At 34.4% G+C, this 15178-nt stretch overlaps 1 protein-coding gene across 5 annotated transcripts in view; it reads right to left on the bottom strand.

Annotated features, from left to right (window-relative positions):
• Positions 1-4861: 4861 nt before the first annotated feature.
• Positions 4862-15178, bottom strand: part of TXNL1 (thioredoxin like 1) — a 32996-nt gene continuing 22679 nt past the window's right edge. For 2 of the 5 annotated variants that reach the window (XM_034996186.1, XM_034996182.1), the window contains 3 exons: positions 14237-14409; positions 11577-11681; positions 5629-6117 (listed from right to left, as the gene is read on the bottom strand). In XM_034996186.1, coding sequence (XP_034852077.1) covers positions 5995-6117; positions 11577-11681; positions 14237-14409 — 401 coding nt within the window. In that variant the 3' untranslated portion in view covers positions 5629-5994. Of the gene's footprint in view, positions 5097-5628; positions 6118-6737; positions 6781-6828; positions 7670-11576; positions 11682-14236; positions 14410-15178 lie in introns of those variants that run through there. The other 3 variants (XM_034996183.1, XM_034996184.1, XM_034996185.1) reach the window with 3 other exon arrangements.

Here is a 15178-nt window from a genome sequence, read left to right as displayed (position 1 = left end):
CAGTGATACTAACAACTTGTGCATTCAATACTACCCTATAAAATTACAAATCTTAATTATCAAGGAACCTAAATGACCCATCCAGACTCTGACAGAGGAATTATCTTTGTGAAATAAGGAACTTTTAAGAGAATAAAAGCAGTCATGAAAGAATGTTCGACAGATGGGACAAAATTTATAATTACAAACAAAACAGGAAAAAGGCACCTGATTATAAGGAAGTACTAAAGCCTTTAATGACAACTTCAGAGCAGTGTTTCATATTCTCTTATGGAATGTTGCCATCAATCTCCACGCCTTGCTAATTGTCATGTAAAACTGTGTTCAATGGTAGACTATGAAAGCTTCTAGATTTCTTTGCCAGAACGGTTTCAGAATCATTCTGTCTGCTGACGCCCCCTTCAACCATAGGATTATTAATATAATCAATGATTCTAATAATTAAGCACTATAAAATTGTTTCCAAAACTTAATGGATTGACAATTGGATAGGTCTACTGATTTCAATATTTCCACACATGATAATGATGACTACTCTCTCTTGAATTTATTTAACATTCACTATACCAAGTTCTCCTGTTTTCCCTTCTACATTCCTGATGAATATTCTGCTTTTCAGGCTCCTCTTCTGCTGATTCCTTAGTATTTATTCATATTCCCTAGCATTTGTTCCTTAGTTTCCTTCTTCCCCTTTATATTCCCTCTAGATACTCCCATTCATGTACCTATTTTCAACACCTGACTCCTAGTTCCCTATTTCTAGCCCTAGGTTCTAAAACCCCATTCCTATGTACCTATGACACATCTCCACCAGAAAGCCAAAAAAGCATTTCAGATATACTGCTCAAGGGAAAGCCATATTCATTGTCCCCTTCCGACTTGCTGCTTTTCCTTGGAACCAAGATTTCTACAACCAACTGTAAAAATGACACACTTGTGAGTCAGTGTGGGCTCCTCTACTACCTTCCTCCTCCCATAAACTAATAAGAATTGTCTGATCTCTTTCACATGGCAATAGGAGCTTCCATTCATGGTTTCTACTTGCTCTTCCAGCTTCATCTCCTCCTTCACCTCCCTAAGAAATCTTTTATTTAAATGTCATTCTATGCATACAACATGCACTTTTCCTTTACAACTGCTAAATTCTCTTACCTAAATTGCAAATTTTACAGTCTCTCAGACCTCAAGCAACTCTCTTCTTGGAATCTGAGAATTTGTTTCACATTGTGTTTATTGATGATAGAGATCAAAGTAACAGTTTGGTATTAGGGGAAAATCCTTGCATTACTGTTCATAAACTAGTAGAGCAAATAAAACTACATCTAATTATTGTTTGCTAAGTACCAGGATGAAATAACCACAGGGTGCATACAATCTTGTGTGTTACCACTATCAGTTTTGCTTGGACTGGGCCTCGTAGATAAGTAGGAATTCGTCAGGTGGGCCAGTTAGGTCAGAGGAAGTTAGATATCAAGGTACATTCTGGGAACTGCTAGTGCCAGAAATCAGGGGTAAGGTATAAGGCTGGAGGGAATCACATTATGAATACCTCAAAAAGGCAAGATAACTAGCAGCCATAAGGAGGGCACATTAGAGGCCAGGAGACAATTTGGAGGCTACTGCATTATGCCTTGCAAGAAATGATAGCCTTTAAAAAGCAGTGGCAGTGAGATGGGACAGCAGGGTACAGAAGAAACACTTACGCTTGCTGCAGATACAAAGTAACACATTTAATCTTCATAACAAGGCTAAGAGGTGATGTTCCTATTTTTACACAAGAGGACTCAAACTCCTGTTACTTGCTCAAGATGACACAGTTTACAAGTAGGAGCAGAGATTCAAACTTCAAAGATCGTGCTCCAAAGTAGCATAATGTGCCAATATCTCAAATGCATGTCCAAGGATAAATCAACAAATCATGTATTTACAACTAATTCTGGCCTGTTCCTCTTACCAGAATTAATTCCTGGATAAACTTCCTCTTCCCATAGAGAAGCATATCAAATGTAGAGGAAGGAAACAGACTCCAGCAGGTTTAGGGTTACATATGGTAAGATTTTAATATTGTTCCAGTCTGTCTACAATTTTAGTAGTATATCCAAATTCTAAAGTTATTTTATGGACAAATTTATTTACACATTCTCCCAATTAGTAATTCCGCATGGGCCACAAGGTCTAAAAGTAATCTTATTAACCTGTAAAATGTGCATTCTGCCCACTTATAGTGCTGGGCATGTAAAAAATGAACTATTGATCTAAAAATAAAACAAAGTGAAAATGTTTAAAATGACATCACTATTCTTAAGCAATATAGGCTTCACTGGGTGGTAAAAGATTCAGTATTTTAAAACTCCTTTGCCTAACAAACATGCTATATGTTATAGAACATACATGTGTTTGGAAAACTTCAAAAAATGCAGAATAAACCTCTATTAATGGTGTTAAGCTAAGTGAATGCAATGTTCCTTCAAGGTTTCCCTTCAGTGATCAGTGAATGGATTTCTTATTCAAAGTTACTTTGCTTTCAAAAAAAAATTATCTAAGGTTAGAAAAGACCAATTCCATATATATCCTACACACAAAACCAATCTACCAATTTGAAGTACGAATATTAATACGAGCAACATGGAAGACCTGAAGTTCTTTTGTTTACAAAGGAGAGGGCTTAAGTTGCCTAATTCAATTCCAATGCTTTCTTTTTATTTCAGAATTGAAGATTTACTTTAGAATTAAGGGGAACACGGGAAGATCTGAACTACTTTAGGTAAAAAGCCCCCCAACCCTCCAAACCCGGTGTAGGTTTTTTTCATTTTTTTCAGGTGAATTAATAGTGGCCCTAAATAAAATAGTGAGGCCAAATGCGCAATACCCACACCACCCTGAGAACGCTGCAAAAAACAGAGTATCCATCTCCAAGTGGCAGACAGGTTTCAACTCACATGGCAACTCCAATGGATGACGTAGCTACTTTCAATATGAGATTGAGGGTAATTTGGCCAAAAGAGATCATAAATGTCTGCCAGGGGCACAAGAGCATGTGCTACTCTTGACCTCATCTGCAAGACTCTGTACTCAAAATACTTTTGTTTCTACTATGGGTTATTTCATTATTGTTTCAAATCAGATAATCATCCTGCTATGAAATATAACAAAACATGCAAATCAAGGGAAAAGTTTTGTAGAGTGTTTCTTTTTCTGCTATGTCTGACAAAACAAATATTAAAATTAATATTAATATCAGGGATGGTTTTGGTTAAAATAACTAGGGTTACATTTTTCAGATGCTTTTTATCTGGAAAATTCAGTGTGTGTATATATATATATATATACACACACATGTGTATGTATATATATACACACACACACACACACACATATACTGTTTTAGGAGAAAACAGCATTTCAGCTTGGTGATTTAAGTAGTATCAACTACATATGTTTATTTGTAAAATTTCCCATAGTGAAACACGTTATAGTTACCTATAAACATTCATTTTTCACTATTTACAATTTGAGTAATCATGGAATGTTTGTATAATGCAACCAGTTGAGTTATAGAAAAGTCACATAAACAATATAAATCTGATGCCCAATCCTTTACACATACAAAATTACTTTCAATGGGTTTTCAAACTGTCAAGTATAAATAGGATGAGGTCAGCAGTACTTAAGATGAGGCACTTTGACAATTACCCAAAAAGGTTAAGTGTACAAAAGTGTAAAACAAAACTCATGGTATTAATCGTACCCCTAATTTCAGACGTAATTAATCTGAGATGGTCTATATTAAGGAATGTTACGAACTTTTATTTCTTGCCCTTCCCCCTCCAGTTGACCCAAGGCAAGTAACTATGAAATACATAAGTATATAGACATCATCACAGACCAGTTAGGGTGCTTACATAGAGAAGAACTAAACACCATGTAAAAACACTGGGCATTTTAGAAAATGACTATTTTAACACAAAAACTTATGCATAATTTTTTCCATAAATGTGTATAAATACATTAGTCTCCCACAGGCAAAAATGCTATCTCAACCATATTCCTAGACAAAAATGCCCTCAAAGGTATTAACTAAATCAAAATTAATAGTCTATGTACTCTTTTCAAACACTGAATTTTTAATATTCAGAGAAATTAAAGTTAAATTTTAATTTTAAAAATAGAGAAATTAAAAAATTAAATTTACTAATACTTTCTAGATTAGTTTTAAGATTAAAAATAGTAGTAAGGAACAGATGTTTTGTTTTGCTAGCCTTTTGCGAAACACCTTTCAAACATACTATTTGGCCAATTCATTTTTAACCTTAAATCATGTTCTCTGTGTATTAACACTGCATCTTTTGGTAGCTAAGATAATAAATACTTGATTAAAAATATTAAGTCCTGTTGCTGTATGAATTCACAGTAGTGTCTTTTCCCCCATGGTCAGTTTCAACAGTAAAGAAAACGGCTAACTCAAATTTTTAAAGGTCATCCGGAAGGGATTAAAATCTGTGGTCCCGTTAACAGTTTTAAGTGTAAACAGTTAAATCTCATTAAACTTGTTTATTTCTGGTAGGTTATAATTTGAGTAATTTCTATAGCCCAGATACCCAAATGTTTAATAAACATGAGTTAGTACTCATTTTAACATACTTAACTGTTCCAAGTCCATTTATCAAAATCACTTCCTCTGTGTATGTACATGAGCATAGCACATGCACTCCTTAATTCCCTAAAACAGTCTTGCTCCCCTAAAGAGAAAAACTGGCTTTCAATCAATATGCTACCAGACACGTAAGTCTCTTCAAAAATGAGAAGTGGGTCAATTTTCAGATAAATGAAAAGAGAAAATACTTATTTAGAATGACAAAAATTAAGCTTGGCAAAAGTAGTGACTTTTATTTACAATTGCATGTATCAAGATTACAACAAAAACACTAGTGATACCATCCGAACAAAAGCAATGATTTATTGGTAATGGCAATGAATGGAATATTGACAGTCTCTGATGAGAATCAAGCAATTATCCAGGAGCTGTAGATCTGATTGCAATATGGTCTTCCAGTGTCTTTTGTACCTTAGTGGCTTTCTCCTTTTTTGCCAACTACCTAGAAAACAAAAATAACTTTACATGTACATCTTACTGATTTAGAAATATGTGTTATTTTTAAAATAATATTACTAATTGGTAATCATCTTTAAAACCTGGTATTAATTTTTATCCCTGTATTTTTTTTTTTTTTTTTTTTTTTTGCTTTCAGTGTTTTTTTCCTTTTGAAGCAAACTGTGACCTTCCCTTTCCTCCCAGCCTCAAGGAATTAAAAATAAAACACATGCAGGCTATTTTTGGTTTCCCACACTGTTTAAAGGAAAAGTAATGCAATTTTTCAAAACAAGGTTGACAGTTTAGAGAAGTTAATAAAAGGATGATGCTATATGAGTGAAATACATTTGGCAAACTACTTTTAGGCAATTAGAAATCAAATGTCGATCACAAAATACTCTAGAATTAAAAGAGTATGCTAACTTATGTCTAAATAGCCAAGATGACAGGTTTCTAGATTTTTCTCTCAATATGTAGATATGCAATGAAAAGAGATTAAAAATGACTAATTTTGCCTAGTTTCTATTTTTAAAAAACTCCGGTTGCTACAAATGTACTATAAAAAACAAAGAATAAATCTTGTTTCTGTCGCTGATTAGAAAAATTCTCCATCGGAGGGCTTCAAAAATGTCCTAGTTGCTATAAATGTGGCAGCATAAAAATGTACGAATAAACTTGGTTTCTACTAACAGTGCTAGAAAATAAATCCTCTGTGGGACGGTTCTACAATTATGTTTCAAGTAAATAATTTACTTAAAAGCTGAAGTTTATCATTAGTTAATATATTCTCACAGCAGAAATGCCTCTAAAGAAATCTACTTGCAAGCTATTGAAGATACATTTGTATACAAAACGATTTCTATGGGGTGGAAGGCTCAGTCAGTCGAGCATCTGCCTTCGGCTCAGGTCATGATCCCAGGATCCTGGGATCGAGCCCCGCATCGGGCTCCCTGCTCAGTGGGGAGCCTGCTTCTTTGTCCCTCTCCTTCCGCCTGCTGCTGCATGCACACACGCGCTCTTTCTCTCTGTCAAATAAATAAAATCTTAAAAAAAAAAAAAAGATTTCTATGTACATTTAATTGTAATGTAATTTTCATATTTTAACTGATTCTGTTCCAAATGGTAGTCTTAAGCGAAACTCATAAAGGTCTTCAGTACATGTCTGGTCTAAAACAGAACGTGGCTGGGTCAATGCCATTCATGAGAGAAGATTTAAAATGCCTTCCACTTAATTCCCAATCATATGATGTCAGACATGCCATTTTCCCGGCCTTGAGGAAAACCAGTTTTATTACTTTAAAAGATCTCCTCTCTGATCTACGAAAACCATATGTTAGAAAGCCCAAAAAGCCAGAAAGATACTAAAGAGATAGTCTCATAAAAGTATGTGGATAAGAGTAAAAAATTCAGGGTTTAGGAGCTGGGGGGTGAGGGGCGGGAAGGCTTCTTAAGAAAGAAGGGAAGTTGGCAATATTTGTATCACAAATAAATTTAAGCAGATAAACACTGACAGCATTATTGATCATTATTATCACTTGGGAACACACAAAACAGAGCTATTAGATTAAGCAAAAGAAAACAAAACAACTAATACTAAAAATTAAAATTTTAGCAGATGTGATACAGAAGACACAAATCTGCATACTGTTTCACAGGTTGATAACTCTCAACTTGCCAATGTGTATTCTCTGTAAAAAAGAAGAAATTCAGCATTCCAATATGGATTTTCTCATCCCAAACATAAAGTATTTTATTCATTTTTTAAGTGTTTCTATTACACCTCAAATAGTCTAGGTACATCAAAATTAGGTGTCAAAAATATTTATTCAGTAGAGTCCATTGATCTTCTACGTTAAGAGTTTAAACCAGCCTAACATTCAGTCCGTCTTTCAACGCCTTGAGCTCACTTGGGTAGACAAAGCAGAGGATGTGCCCATAATTAATCAACAAAAAGACTTTGGGTCTGCAGTTCCGTTGAGAAAAGAAAATCCACGTCTCTTAACTACAGACTAATCAATATATTATACTAGTTCTAGTATAAAAGAAGTTGATGAAACTATTCATATTCGATTTCTAAAATGATTCTATAGTTCCCAAAAAATAAAATTTAAACTTTAGATTGGATTAAAACATCCAACAACTAGTTAAGTCTGAAAGCATTTACTACAACATTTTATTGCAATATGGTTTCTCAAAATGTAGTACAAAAATGAAAGATGAGAAAGTAAAAAAAATAAAAGTCAGGGGAGCAACACAGTATGATAATGAAATTAAAGCACCTAGTTGCAAGCCCAAAATAAAAAGCAAACCAACAAAAGGCCAACTAAGACACATGGCTAGAATAAGATCTGAAGAAAGAGATGGTTGAGGAAATCTAAGTTACAAGGCTGATCCAGATGATAGAAGCTGGAGACATCTTGCACCAACAATGGCGAGAACATGGGAAGGGTGAGAGCAGACAGGTGCTAGATGAGCAGAGAAGCAAGGAGGGGAGTAGAGTGAGATAAGGTCAATCTTTATATTACTTCATTTTTAAAAATCTTCTGTTTTTAGTTCATTTGAGTTGCATTAAAAAAGCTGAAAAATAAACAGACAGAAATGTTACAAAAATAGCTGATACGGTGAATGGCCAGTTTAGAAAAGTCTATTTTTATTACAGTGATAGAAAATCTGCTCTGCTTTTCACATGCACCTCATTCCCTAAGAAGCAGAAGCCCCTTCAATTTTGCTCATTTTTGTACACTTATATGTTATTACTTTTGTATTAAAATAAAGCAATCCATGTATAGAGCATATTTTAGCAAAGAAAATATCTAACTTCTAATTAAGATGGCAAGCTTTTCATGCTGCAACACAAAGAATTCATTTACAGCAACAAATAGCCTAAGTGTATATTATAATCTGTGCACAATGCCTATAATAGCCAAAAACAGACAAGTGGGAGGTGTGTTCTAGTCTACCAAATCTTAAAAGTATAACCTTTAAAGTTGTAATAGCATGCAAGGAGGTCTAAGATTTCTATCCACATCCAAGATTCATTAGCATTACCTTAGCTTCTGTCATCTTAGTGACATAAGAAGATCAATGACACTCTGAAAACTAAAATTATCTAGAAACAACTCACACAATATAAAAATGTGAACTGAAAATGCAAAACAATTCTATTTTATCATTCTTTAAACCATTTTTATAGCTTTCTTCATTACACAGAGGTATCAAAGCGTTCCTCTTTGTGCTGATAAAATACATGCCAAATCTATTTTGAAATTTTAAATTCTAATGACTATGTGTAATTCCTTTGAAATTCAGACTGACTAAAGTCCTGCACCTTCCCATTTTCATGCCCAAGTTCTTATTTTCCATTCTACCTGGAGTGCCCCCTGCTATCTTTTCCTCCCCTGCTATCCATTTCTACTCCCAAAGTTTAGTTCAAGACCCTCCCTCCTCCACAAAACATTCTTGTCCTCTCCCAGCCATTCTTAGGAAGAAGGAGGTATCACTGAGCTAGGAAAGTATGAGAATACTCTGTAGAGGAAGAGACTTGAACTAAGCTTTGATTAATTTTGATCAACTTTCCAAATGTTTATGTTATCCTTTAAGATAAACTTGCTATACAGAGGGATTGTGATTACACCTAGCATAGTACTACAGGGACAACAAGTACCATTCCATGTATTTAGAAACCAAGCTCATTTATAATTTTCAATAAGTGACTATCTATACATAATCTAAACTGGCCAATTTCAGTTAAACAATAAATAATTTTTTATTGCAATTTTCCTACACTAATGTTAACTTAGCAGAATGCAAAAAGCACTGAAATATTAGCTTGCTTTTGAGGAATAATTCAATGAATGACACAAGTCTCATTCAGAAACTATTAAAAGGAAATGCAATGTAATATTAACATACATAAGAAAATCATTCAGCCAATTAAAATTTATCAAACATTAAAAGCAAAGGACTAACACCAAGAAAGGAGTCCATGATAGTATTAAATTATTCTCAAAGCAGTTCTCAGTGTGGTCTAGGCTGGGGGTCCCTGAGACCCTTTCAGGGAGCATTCAAAACTATTTTCATAATAATACTAAATCATTATTTGCCTTCTTAATCTCATTGTCTCACAGGTGTACAATGGAGTTTTCCAGAGGCTACATGACCTGTGATAGCAAACCTGACTGAATGTAGAAGCAGGCATGAGAATGAGAAGGTTCTATTAAGCTAGACAGTAAAACAATTTGTAAAGCATAAAAAAATGATCTTGTTAAATTGGTTCTAATTTGGAAAATATGTATTTTAATTTAAAAATATTATTTGTGTTAACATATAATGAATTTATTATTTATAAATAATTTTAAAATTTTTTGGCTTCAATTTCTTAAAGGGTAAATATTAAATAAATATATCCCACATTAACAAAAGCTCTTTTTGGTCCTCAATAATATTTAATAGTGTAAAAGGGTCCTGAGACCAAAAACTTTGAGAACTATTGCTCTACAATAATGTTAAGATAAAAAAGTATTTAGTTAAATGAATACATAGCAATTACAAAACATACACAAATACTCCCAAGCAAGAAAAGTCTAACATCTTTGCTATCCTAAAGACAGTCCAGAAAAACTAGTTTGGTAAGTCAAAAGAGAGAGAGAGGAGCGAGGCCAGAAGGCATAGGAGAGGGAGGATATTAAAACCAAAGAGGTGGAGACAAATTCTTAGACGAACGATTATTAATACACATTAGAAAAACTGACTGAATGGCAGGCTGGTAAGAAGATGGTCAAGATGGAGCAGTGGTTACTTAAAGAAAAAAATGGAAATCAAACAGCATGAGCAGAGGTGAGAAGCAAGGAACTTGAGCTGAATTAATGGTATAAGGCTTATAGTAGATCTTATGAAGGAATTAAGCTAAAAACAAACTATGCAAGGCAGTTAAAGCCAAATCCAATGGCAATTAATTCAAACAAGCAATATAACAAAGCAGGCGGCCAAAATGTCTTTGGTGCTCACACATATTCCCAGTACAGCATATCTCATATCATAAAAATGTAGATGGTTTAATCTCTGCTACTTGTGACCTTCTGATCTGCCCTTATACATATGGCAAACATTTGACATGACAGATCTAAGTACAGAATTGTCCTACAGTTCCCAAAAGTTAATCATGAGACAGGAAAATATAGTAATTGAAAAATGACCAGTTAAAATATCTATGGTCAAGATTATCAATTTTGTAAAAACCAGCATACAATTTTATAAGCTTATCCACTGTTATGCAATTTTACAAATTTTTCTGTAACTGTATTAAAATGAGATCTGTAGATACCACCAAAAAGAATAAGAGTTTTCAGGATGCTTCATGGCTTCACCTCCCCACCAAACAGGGGTCTGAATTGTTCAGCTCGGTGCCTCTTCCTCCAGGGCACTGGCAGCCCTGGGGAAACTTTCTCCCATATAATCACCTCTTTCTAATCACCTCCAGTTCTAGACTATCAAAGGCAGCCATAGAAACATGGCCACACCTACCTTTCCCATGCTGCTGCACATTTAATCTGTGTACAGCAACTGGGTTCTGTACTGAGAAAGCTCCTCGTAGCACTTCCATGATCTGTGGTTGTAATACTTAAGAGTTTCCCTAAGGAACTGGGACCAAGTAAGAGTTGTTCCATGAATGGACAAAATGTTCTCATTCCTAAGGGTCTCGTATATCTTATAAATCCTCTGCAAACCTTATGACTGTGTCCACAAAACAAAACAAAAACGTACATATACATACATATGTAATTTGCCTGTTCACTGGTAATTTCTTTGCTTGTGCAAGTGGTCTTTCAGCACACAGACATGGTTTAAAGGCATCTCAGTGTAGTAAAACTGAGCCCATTCCTTTTGATTAAAATTATTCAAGTGATTTTAAATGTTTTCATTGGAAACAATAATCAAAATCTTAATATCAGCACAATTCTTAAAAATTCACTAATAACAACGATTTTAACTTACTCCTATTTTGACATTATTCCTAACTACTTTCTATAACCAAACAATTATTTAGTTAATTTAAATTACTTCCCTGTTATTTACTTTACTTCATTATAGGTAAGGACTTTTTTTTAATTGAAGTATGGCTGACATACAATGTTATATTAGTTTTAGGTGTACAACGTAGTGATTCAACAATTCTGTACATTTTATGCTATGCTCACTTATTTGAATACCATTTGGATATCATTATTAATGGATACCATTATCCACTGGATACCATTTATTTATAGATACCATTATTTGGATCCATTGATTAACAGACACTATATCAGGATTTATTTTTATTAGAAATTATCTTTTAGTTGGAGATCTAAAAATGTGATTAGGAGAACCCACTTTCCTAGTTTAACCTAAAATTTCATGACATGGTATGATTTTGATCTTTATGAAATTACTTCTTTAAAATTATATTTTTACTTCCCCTAAATACCATTTAAAACAAACTTACTCGTTTGAAGTCATTCATATTTGTTGCCTGGACTGGAGTACCAATAAAAGTAAAATACGAAATTCTTGTTGTTTCTTCTTCACCTTGATTGGACTGAACAAATATCTATACCCCCCCACCAAAAGGAAAAAAAGAATTTTTACATTAATAATTGTATCCTTTTTTCATAAACATGCTTAAGTTTAACTGATTTTGTTAGATTATTAATAAAAATACCTTCCATTCTTTGTAAGGATTAACCCAAACTACATTTAGACTAGTGGTCCCACAGGACTATTAATTCCACCGTTTGCCCTGCTATCCTCACCCTTTCCAGGATATTCATGGCAAGACACTCGCATACAAAAGTTCCGGATAATTCAGTGTGAGGGTGTTGGAGGGGTCACAACTAAATTCTTTACCGAGAATGTTGAAAGAGTATGAAATTATTACAGTGGGCAAACCACTGCTGAAATTTTATTAAAATTGGTTTTTGACTGAGGAAAGTCTCTGCAGTTATTTCTTTCTGATACTAATTCATTCAATTTCCTAAAATATTAAAAGAAAAAACAATATTGGAAATCAGCTCCTAAAACTATACTATACTATAGCCTGCATTTTTTTAAGCTAGACTCTTTATACTTTCTATGTAAAAACTCCCCTCAGCACGTTACTAGACAGCAGCTTTACTCACAGATTCTTTTCCAATATATTGGATTTTTATATGCATTTTTATTTATTTTTATTTTTTTAAAGATTTTATTTTTTAGAGAGCGAGCGAGAGAGAAACAGCATGAGAGGGGAGAGGGTCAGAGGGAGAAGCAGGCTCCCCGCCGAGCCGGGAGCCCGATGTGGGACTCGATCCCAGGACCCCAGGATCATGACCCAAGCCGAAGGCAGACGCTCAACCATCTGAGCCACCCAGGCTTTTTTAAAAAAAACAAAACCCAATACTCTAGATGCTGTCTACTTAAGAATATTGCCTCTCTTGATTTAGATAATATACTTCTTTCATTCTCTGATGGCATTAATCGTTTTTTGTTGTTTTTATAGGCAAGCACAGATTCATCTCAAACTGAGCTTATCACTTAAATCTTCAAAGTCTGGGGATGCCTGGGTGGCTCCATCGGTTAAGCATCTGCCTTCGGCTCAGGTCATAATCCCAGGTCCTAAGTCCCACATTGGGATCCTTGTTCAGCGGAGAGCCTGCTTCTCCCTCGGCCTGCTGCTCCCCCTGCTTGTGCTCTTTCTCTCCCTCTCCCTCTGACAAATAAATAACATCTTTAAAAAAAAAAACAAAAACTTCCAAGTCTGTAATAGGTAGACTATTAGCCAGTCTCCATTCATTTGTAATGCTCTTTGATAATTAGCACAACAGTTTATATTTATGGCTTTTAAAATTCATCTACTTACTTTGACTAGACTTTCTGATCAAAACTGTCATTATGATTTCAATTTTATCACCAAAAAACTGACAGACATGCTTTCTGTGACTTAAGTCACTGACTAAAAGTTTGATTGCGATAGGACACAGCACATACACAGACTTGAGCCTATCACAAGATAACTGGGTACAGTGAATCTCAATGACAGAGGAGATTATATCAAGATGTTTGGGTTGAAAGGGCTTTTTCCAATAAATACCTTGCTTCCATCACTAAATAAAGCAACTGGCATTAATTGAGGATATGGTACAAATATAAGTCAGGAAAATATCTGATAACTAGTATTCTAGTTTAATATAACCATTTTTGTCCATTTTATTTGGGTAGAATATTTCAAATACTGAAATCTCAATTATAATCCTTTATCTTATTACTAAGTATATCCTGTGAAACTCCAGTAAAAACCTCCTAAAATGAATACATTATAGCATTCTCTAATTTATAAAAACCAGAATCATTTCATTAAAACAAGGAAATCATGGGACGCCTGAGTGGCTCAGTCAGTTGAGCGGCTACCTTTGGCTCAGGTCAGGGATCCAGCCCTGAATGGAGCAACAAGGAAATCATTAGTTTAGCATGACTTGTTTTCAGTGACTCTGTGCTCGTTCCCACTTTTTTCCCTAGGTATTCCACTATTCTATTCTAACCCTTCTACTCCCTCCTCTGAAGGACTGGGTTGGGAGGGGTGGATGGGAGGAGGGGGTGGTTTGGAAAGCATATGCTGGGTTTCATTATTAAAATTTACAAAAGCAATTAATAACTGCTAAGAAGCAGGCAACTTCTTAATGTAAATTAAGATAATATAAAAGTATCTTTTAAAAAGTCATTTTTACTGAGATCATGACCACAACACTATTAAAAACCATACATTCTAGAAAAGTAAATTCAATTTTACAATTGTAACATCACTCATCACCAGGTATGAAGGATAATGTACAAATATCTTCAGTTTAACTATAAATATTCTAGAATAAACTTTTAACATAAGCTGCCAAATATGTATAAAGTAAACTGACAAATTCAAAAACTTTTAAAAAATCAACCTGTCCTTTCTCTTTAGTGCACATAAATTAAAAAGAAGAAAATTTAATTAGTTCATTATACATTTTTACTCATTCTAAATGAGGTGGACAAAACCTACTTTAAAGGATCATTTAGAATCACCCTAGGGTACTGAAGGTAACAACATGAACTGTCACCCACAAACTCATTAAATATAGTTGAAATACTACTTACAGTTACACTGTTAACATTCTGAAACTTAACATAACGAAGTGGGACAATGCCATCTTCTTTAATATCATCCTCTGTTAGTTCCAGAGCTTGAGTTGGTTCACTTCTTTCTGCTTCTTCAAAATCCATAGATCGGGGTAGATTGATAAAAATTTTTACATATTTAGGACCCTGACCTATAAAATGGTAGAATGAAATTAAATGTTAAACCAAACTTGCAATACTTTCCTCCCTTCACCATTACATTCACGCTATACAACCAGTCACACATCCAAATACTTACTCATCTCTATAGCAACTGCTTTTTACAAATACTTCATATTTTCAGAAGATACAATTTTATTAATGAACAATATTAATACATAATATTGCATATACCTACCTAAATCTTTAGGAACTTTAAGAAATTCTGAGGATTGTCTACGGCCATCCCACCCTGAGCACGCCCGATCTCGTCTGATATCGGAAGAAATTTTGAGTATTTTCATGCATATACCTACCTAAATCTTTAGCAACTTTAAGAAATTCTGAGTATTTTCACAGCCATTCTTTTTTTTTATACACATTTTTTTAATGCCTGCTAGCAGTATACTAAGTCCTAGGAATACTAGATTGAAACACATATGTACATATGCAAACACATATACATACACAGACTTCTTGCCCTCAACTATAGAAGTCACACTATGAAAATGTACTACTACTAGTGAGGAGGTACAGGGAAGAGGGCAATACAGTCTGACAATGTATGCAGGTTAACATTTGAGCTGGGTCTTGCAGCTGCCAACAACTGATACATTTGTTATTTAGGAGAAAAGCATTACCAGTGACAACATTTAGCTAACAGAAAACTAATCATACAAATTGCCGGGGCGCCTGGGTGGCTCAGTCGGTTAAGCCTTCGGCTCATGGGGAGCCTGCTTCTCCCTCCCCCTCTGCCTCCCC

The sequence above is a fragment of the Mirounga leonina genome, unplaced genomic scaffold (assembly GCF_011800145.1).
Source record: "Mirounga leonina isolate KUSES-001 unplaced genomic scaffold, KU_Mleo_1.0 Mir_93, whole genome shotgun sequence".
Lineage (NCBI taxonomy): Eukaryota > Metazoa > Chordata > Mammalia > Carnivora > Phocidae > Mirounga > Mirounga leonina.
The sequence above is the reverse complement of the archived record's forward strand: the minus strand, read 5'-3'. Positions and strand labels throughout refer to the sequence as shown.